Below are 7,284 nucleotides of genomic sequence, written 5' to 3'. Positions count from 1 at the left end.
AATCACAATGGAAGGAAGATCATGCCTAACCTAATAAATTATCGCTCTCAATCAGTCCATTCCCCCGTCTGTTTACTTAATGGACCCTGGGTCAGAAGCGACAAAGATAAATCAAACTTATTTGCAACTCAATTATAATCCAACTCCACCTCATCCAGATTAAACGTCATACACCGATACCTTCAATGCCGTCCTTCCTACTAGTTTTCTCTTTTATGAAAATATTCCGCAGCTTTAAAGTTCCGAAACGTCCAAAATTTCTTAAAAGTTTGATCAGATTTTGTGTCAGTTTTACCAATTCAAAGGACAATAATCAGTGTACAGTAATCCCTTAACATTCGCGGGGGTTTGGTTCCTGAAAATTACCGTGAATGTTAAATCCGCGAATGTTGAGTCTATTTTCCTATGTTATAAGGAGGGTTACGTTCCATGACTGAAAAAATTGTGATAAGTTTTAAATCAAAAGAATTTATTTGAAATACATTTGTACAAAAACATTTCCTTATCTATGTACATTAAAAATTAAATGTTTAACTTGTATTTTTAGACGTGGATGGAAGAAAATAGCTGCTAATAGTTCGCTTTTTCGCACAAAAATTCAGTTCTTTCAGCATTTCCACATAAGGAATGGAAGCGGCCTCGACATCCCTTTTAAATTGTAAACTTCGGTTCAATGATGGGTCCAAATCCATTGTCTTTTGAACAAGTTGGTCTTATCGTTAGAATTTCTCTGATCTGTTTTGCAGAAAAACTTGGGCCTGAGAGAAAATATTAAATGAATAGAAATGTTAAAAGTAAAAACTTGCCAGACTTACTCTTTTCACCACCCCGACTCTCATCTTCACTTTCAACTTCTTCACATTCCTTAGAGTCCTCTTCTTTTTGCAGCATCAGGTCTTCATCCGATAACTCTTTTTCATGAGAATTAAGCAATTCATCAATTTCGTCTGCTCTCATATCATCAAATCCTTCTCCTCCAATCTGGTGCGCTATGCGGACGATTTCTTTCTCCTCATCTTGAAGTGGTGGAAAAGCGTTATCTTTTTTAACCACTTGAGGCCATATCTTTCTCCAACAAGCGTTGATTGTACTTGGCTTCATTTCCTGCCAAGAAGCATGTATGTATTCAATGCAATTCGCAATGTTAAATTTCTTCCATGAGTTAGACACAGTTTCTTCGGCATTACACTCAATGGAATTTAAAATTCGCTTAAAACTGTGTTTGGTATAATATGCCTTGAAAGCTGCTATAACCCCTTGGTCCAGAGGTTATATCAACGAAGTCGTATTTGGGGGCAAAAAAATAACTTCCACATTTGGATGACTTCCTATTAAACTTGAAGGATGACCAGGAGCGTTGTCAATTAGAAGCAGAGCTAGATATTTTTTTATTTCGTTGATGAAAGAGAAATGAAACCATTCTTGGAATAAGGCACTAGTCACCCATGCTTTGGTGTTTGATCTCCAAAAAACTGGGAGCTCATCTTTACTTTTTCCCTTGAGGGCTCTTGGATTTTGGGATCTGTAGATCAATGTCGCCTTTAGCTTGCAATCACCAGATGCATTTGCACAAAGTAATAAGCTGATACGATCTTTGGCCGCCTTAAATCCTGGAGCTGTTGTTTCTGCTTTTGAAATGAACGATTCGGCATCTTCAAAGAATATTGTTGTCTATCAGAATTTTTTTGTTTACTCAAGTGTTATTTTTCCGCGAATGCACAAGTCCGACCTTCCGTGAATGTTAAATCTTACCTCATTTTTTCATACGCGAATAGTGAAAACCGCAAATGTCAAACCCGCGAATGTTAAGGGATTACTGTATTTTAATCTGCATTTCTTATACGGCGATTTTGAAAAATCCCTAAAACATTTGATGTGGGTTATTTTGTAAGGGTCGGGAAAAAGAATGGATTGAGATACTAGGTCGTGAGGATGCTTTATACTATATTGAACAAAGGAAAAAAATGTACGTTCTCTTTTCTCCGATTCGTAAAGCCTACCGCGGGAAAAAAGAAAAAACTTTACTTTGAGTCTCAAAGGCATTTTATCTTATCTCTCTACCTTTTTTATTATGCGGATTGAAGGTAGTGATGGCCGGATGTCGATGCGCTGAAACTAATTTACTTAATACTTTTCCCCGGGCTTGTTTTCGTAAAAATTACCATGATTAAAACAGCACTGAGATTGAGTTTCAATAATTTCAATTCGATCATTCACATTAACCGTCTGGCCCTAATTAGCCTAGACTTTCCCGGGCCAGATTGTTCGTAAAGCGAATCTTAGTGCGTTGGTTGTTAAATATAACTTTTGTGAACGACATTCCATTTCTGGTACTAAAATATTCACGAGATAAGTTGAACTTCAATGGGATAAGTTGGGCAAAGACGGGCGGGTGTGAATTTACGTTCATTACCCCTCTGACTGAACCAAGAGAAGATAAAATTTTAAGGGCATCCGGTAACTACAAGCTAAGGCCTATAAACTCGATTTAAACAAAGAATTAACTGAGTAAACCTAAAAAGTGACAAATATATGGGATATTTAACCCTTTCCCCCTTCCTCAGAAAAACAACAAATGGCTAAAGCCATGAGATTAGAACGGGAGCATTGTTATTCCTGCTTTATTTCATCTCGTGTATTGGCAACAGTGATTTTTTTGGCGTCAGTCTAAAATTTCCATCTTGGAATCTTCCATTTCTAACGTTGATATTCAACCCAACACTGCATCTCTTATCAGTTATATTTGCCAAACATAAATTTTTTCAAATCCAGTTTATAATTAACCCTTACTTTCCCCAATTGCTTCAAAGCAATGCTAATTTTAGAAAATTTGTTTAAGGTTAGCAGGAAATCCCATGAGTTTAGGATGGAAGCAGTGTTGTTCCTGCTCTGTTTCTGCCCGTGTATTGGCAACACTGGTTTATTTGGCGCCAATGTAAACTTTCTTTCGCCAAACTCGCGGGATTTCCAGCTAACCTTTTAATAAAATTGCTAAAGTTCGTTTCGCTCTAAGACATTAGAACATACAAAGGTAAACCGGATGTCGTAAAGAAACTAATCTATAACTACTCACAGTACACCGTCATATAAAACTATTTTGGCTTCCCGTTTTTCTAACATAATTGTCAATAAGTACTCTCCTGTCATCATTTAAATGTTGAAAAATGTTCACTAAATCAGGACTTTCCCTCACTAAATCCGTTCAATCCGCGCATTATTTAGGCAGACAGTTACTGACGCTACAGTTGCGCATAACAGAGCAACGTTAAACCTGGCATTATCATGCATAAATAGGGAATTACGTCCAGTGTTGGGGGATGAACGCCATCGTTAACCCTTGTAAAATCTCTTTTACTCCTCTCGTAATCGCACAAAGGAGAGAAAAAAGAAGATAATACGGCCACGTGGCTTTCACTTAATACTCACTCAACATTCAATGCACGATTACTGACAACAAATGGGCTCCAGCTTTAGGTGAACCTTTGAACCAAAATCCTTTTATGTTTAGATATCTGAGTGCTTTTAATGAACTTCTAAAACCTAAGTTTTTCTCTTCATTTCGACGGTCAGAATTACGTCGGTGCCGCGTCATTCTTTCTCACAATTAAGAAGTTTGTAGTTATATATTTTTTAATATAAACAACAAGTTCTTTCCTTTTTACTTTACAACTCCTTGGAGTCTTTCCTTTGAAATAGTAATATTGAAAAAACCAACTCTAAGTCCAAATGAAGAACGTTCGGTGCGGTCCGTGAACAACTCTGATTTCGACAGGCTTTACTATGTTATATAATCCTATACTTAATCCAACCGCTTCTGCGAAATAAAAGAAGAAACGGCAAGGCACTACCTCGCAGAGTGTGATAGGTAAGCTAGGTCTAGATTTGAAATATTTGAAGGAGAGGACATCACCAAATCACTCCCCGAGATAAAATGGTCCAAAATCTTGGGGTTTGTGAACAAGTCCAAGAGGTTTATGCAGGACACGTGAGCCGACCAAGTCCCGGACCTTTTAGGGATGGGGTACGGGTATACCCAGGCATTTAACCCCTCGAGTCTTGGTCGCCCACCCTGCATAATATATATATATATATATANATATACTTAATCCAACCGAAAAAGTAGACGTCTAAACGAAGTAAGAACCACTTTCCTTTAAGAATTTGAATACCTTCCTCGATTCCAATTTGCGGATTTCTTTTGGGTGTTGTTATCGCCCAAAGTAGCAGTCACACAAACAGGACAGCCAAAAATTTAGGTCATTTCCCAACGAACGTGGTTGAAATTTCTTAAAAGCTTGACAAGGTTTTGTCTCAAATTTAACAATTCAAAAGACAAAGGGAATGTGTGAGAAGGAATAATTTTATGAGTATTCTACTACTAATACTACTCTCTACTATAATACCGTGGGTATTAAGCGCTTTCAAAAGAGTCTTTCAAGAATTTTGGACATTGCACAAGAACATTGCATTTGTGCTTAGGTTTTGTGGATCGTTAATAAAATCTAAAATATCAAATTGAAATAATGAAACATAAAAGTAAAAAAAAAAATTTACATGACAAAGTCATTTAAAAAAAAAAGAGAAAGTACCTGCCATTAAGGTAACAGGCATGTGAAATATTAATAAACTTAAATAATAAAATATAATTAATATCACTGGAAAATTCATGTAATTTATTATATAAAATATATATTAAAATAGTACATAATACAATCTGTTGAGTATTCATGCTTTGCGGGGAATACACTTACCCGATGCAAGGCCATGCGACGCTACCCGATGATACCCGACGCAAATCCAGTCCATTTTTCTATAAGATTGTGCACATCTGTCCGGTGCTATGCTATGCCACCCTACTCTACGCTCTGCGATCCCCACTGTCCAGATTTTCGTCTGGTCGCATCGAGTACAGTCGAAGGCAAAACAACCGGACACTCATATTTTTATTTTAAACTGTATATATTATTGTCGTTATGTTAATTACAACATACTTATATTAATATAAACCAAATTCATTAGTTTTATTTTAAAAAATTAATTCAAATGATTTGGTAGAAAATTGCTCAAAAAACCGGAATAATTTTATTTAAAACAATTAAATTTAACTAACAATTTATTATACGGTTTTGCTCATAAAATTTAGCTAACAATTTATTTCATGGTTTTGCTCATGCAATTACACCACTTTCGTCCAGTAGCGTCAGAACAGGACACTCATATTTTTTGTAGTTTATTTCAAACTATGTATATGTAATTTTGTCCTTATATTAATTACAACATAGATAGATAGATGGATAGATAGATAACATGCTTTATTTACATTAAAGAGAAGTGTTACATAATATACAATATTAATAGCGTTTTACAGCATGGATGCTTATCCGTCTGCCGGAAGTTGGCTGTTCTTTTTCAGGCGAGCGAAAATTAAAAAATTAAAATAAACTGTATAATAATGGTAATAATAGAAAACTATAAGTAAAAACTAAATTATAAAAACTAGCTGATTTTAGATACAAGTTAAACAATTATGACTCGGTATTATAATCGTACCTATATTGCCAGGCATGACGTGCATAGTGTGCTAGACCTTTCGACCTCTCCATATCCACGATATTTAACAGATCAAGCAGCTGAGACCTGGAAAGCGATTTATAGCCTAGATACAGGATACGGAGTTCAGAGAGTATGGGACACTGGGCAACAAAATGAAAGATATCATCCCTAACTCTTAGGCTACAGAGCGTGCCCAAGAAGTTTCCGTCGTCCTTCTTCCATGGCACAGAATTGAGGAACACTTGCTCGCATCTGAGTTTAAGAAGCCATCGAAGAGTCGGAAGTTTTATAGACCCACTAGCTTGAACATTTACGTTAAAGGTTTCCTTAGAGTGGTCTAGGGCCTTAAAGAGAATTTACCTGTTGGAGACCTGAGCCCGATGCTCACAACTCACACGATGTTGATCACTTACTCTGTACAAAAGTTTCAAGGTATAATTGGGCCAACTCGAGAGGTTTTCTAAACAAAAAGAAAAATCGCAACCATATTGAGAAGCTAAAGTATTCCATTGCCGAAACCACGAACCATTTGATTTAATAACCTCGAGAGCAGTAATTCTGGAGATTCGGGCAATAGGGCCCTTAAGTACCCTTAAAACAAATGAAAAATGTTAGAAAAAAATGTTTTAAAAATGTTAAAAATGTAAAAATGTTATTGTTAAAAAATGTTATGAAAGCGTAAAAAGGAAAATTTTATCCACTGCCGTCTCCATATAAAGCATATAGTTTGGAGTAGAATTAGGCAGTGATAAGATCTTCCTAATAAAAAAACGTTGCACTCTTTCTATCACTTCATAATGAAGTAATTACAACATTCTTAGTTTAATATAAACCAAATTAAACGAGATCAAAAATTCATGAGTTTTTATAAAAATTATTTAATTATGATGGTTAGGCAGAAAATTTATTAAAACACCGGAATAACTTTATGTAAAACAATTAAAATTAACTAACAATTTATTACAAGGTTTTGCTCAAAATAGTGCATTAAGAACAAAAGATGCGTTGCGATTGTGATAGTGATTATTGTGATAAACGCTGTGGACTGTACGCGACGTGTGCTTGCGTCGGATAGATGTGCACACCCCACCAAAACGTGGCAAGGCGTCGGGTTGCATCGGGTAGCGTCGCATGGCGTTGCATTGGGTAAGTGTGTTCCCTGCCTAATTGCTTATAAACTCTGACAAGCATGCTTGATAAAAAATTGACGATCTTATCTGATGTGCAGATTTAACTTTTCACCAAGATCAAAATTAAATTTTGGCGTTTTTTTATTCGAGAGTGCCATATAGATTTATTGATTCAATTAAAGCTCATTAATTGATTTAATTTAGTAATTTTATTGGAACAATTGAGAATAGAGAATGAAGGTAGATTGCCTCGTTGAACCCGGGACCAATCGACGAACCGCGTTGACGACAGTTTTCCGATCCCGGACGTTTCCAGATCGGGTGGAAATCTTTTTCGCCGGCATAATTGCGACCTGGGCAACCTGTTGCGTGCCTCGCTCGGGAGACGATTAGAAATGTAATTAAATTCACCATCGTGCGAGGGCCTGTTTGTTTGTATTACCTTATAATTTGCATCATCGGTCTTGGCCGTTTTATCAATAAAATAGTGACCTACGATTATTAGCGTTACAAACGAATGGAACTCATTCATCAAAGCTCTGATGTAACGGCCTCTCTCATCTTGAATTCACAAACAAATTGAACATCCCCTATGAAACTG

At 36.2% G+C, this 7,284-nt stretch overlaps 1 protein-coding gene across 1 annotated transcript; it reads right to left on the bottom strand.

The window, feature by feature from the left end:
• Nucleotides 1-338: 338 nt before the first annotated feature.
• Nucleotides 339-1,873, bottom strand: LOC112128232. Its single transcript, XM_024230135.1, has 2 exons — nt 816-1,873; nt 339-758 (listed from the first exon to the last, which is right to left on the bottom strand). Exons 1-2 carry the CDS (start codon nt 1,099-1,101, stop codon nt 652-654), a joined length of 393 nt encoding a protein of 130 aa, XP_024085903.1. The 5' UTR covers nt 1,102-1,873; the 3' UTR covers nt 339-651.
• Nucleotides 1,874-7,284: the final 5,411 nt, after the last annotated feature.

The sequence above is a fragment of the Cimex lectularius genome, unplaced genomic scaffold (assembly GCF_000648675.2).
Source record: "Cimex lectularius strain Harlan isolate CLEC.00 unplaced genomic scaffold, Clec_2.1 scaffold56, whole genome shotgun sequence".
In the NCBI taxonomy this organism is placed as follows: domain Eukaryota; kingdom Metazoa; phylum Arthropoda; class Insecta; order Hemiptera; family Cimicidae; genus Cimex; species Cimex lectularius.
The sequence above is the reverse complement of the archived record's forward strand: the minus strand, read 5'-3'. Positions and strand labels throughout refer to the sequence as shown.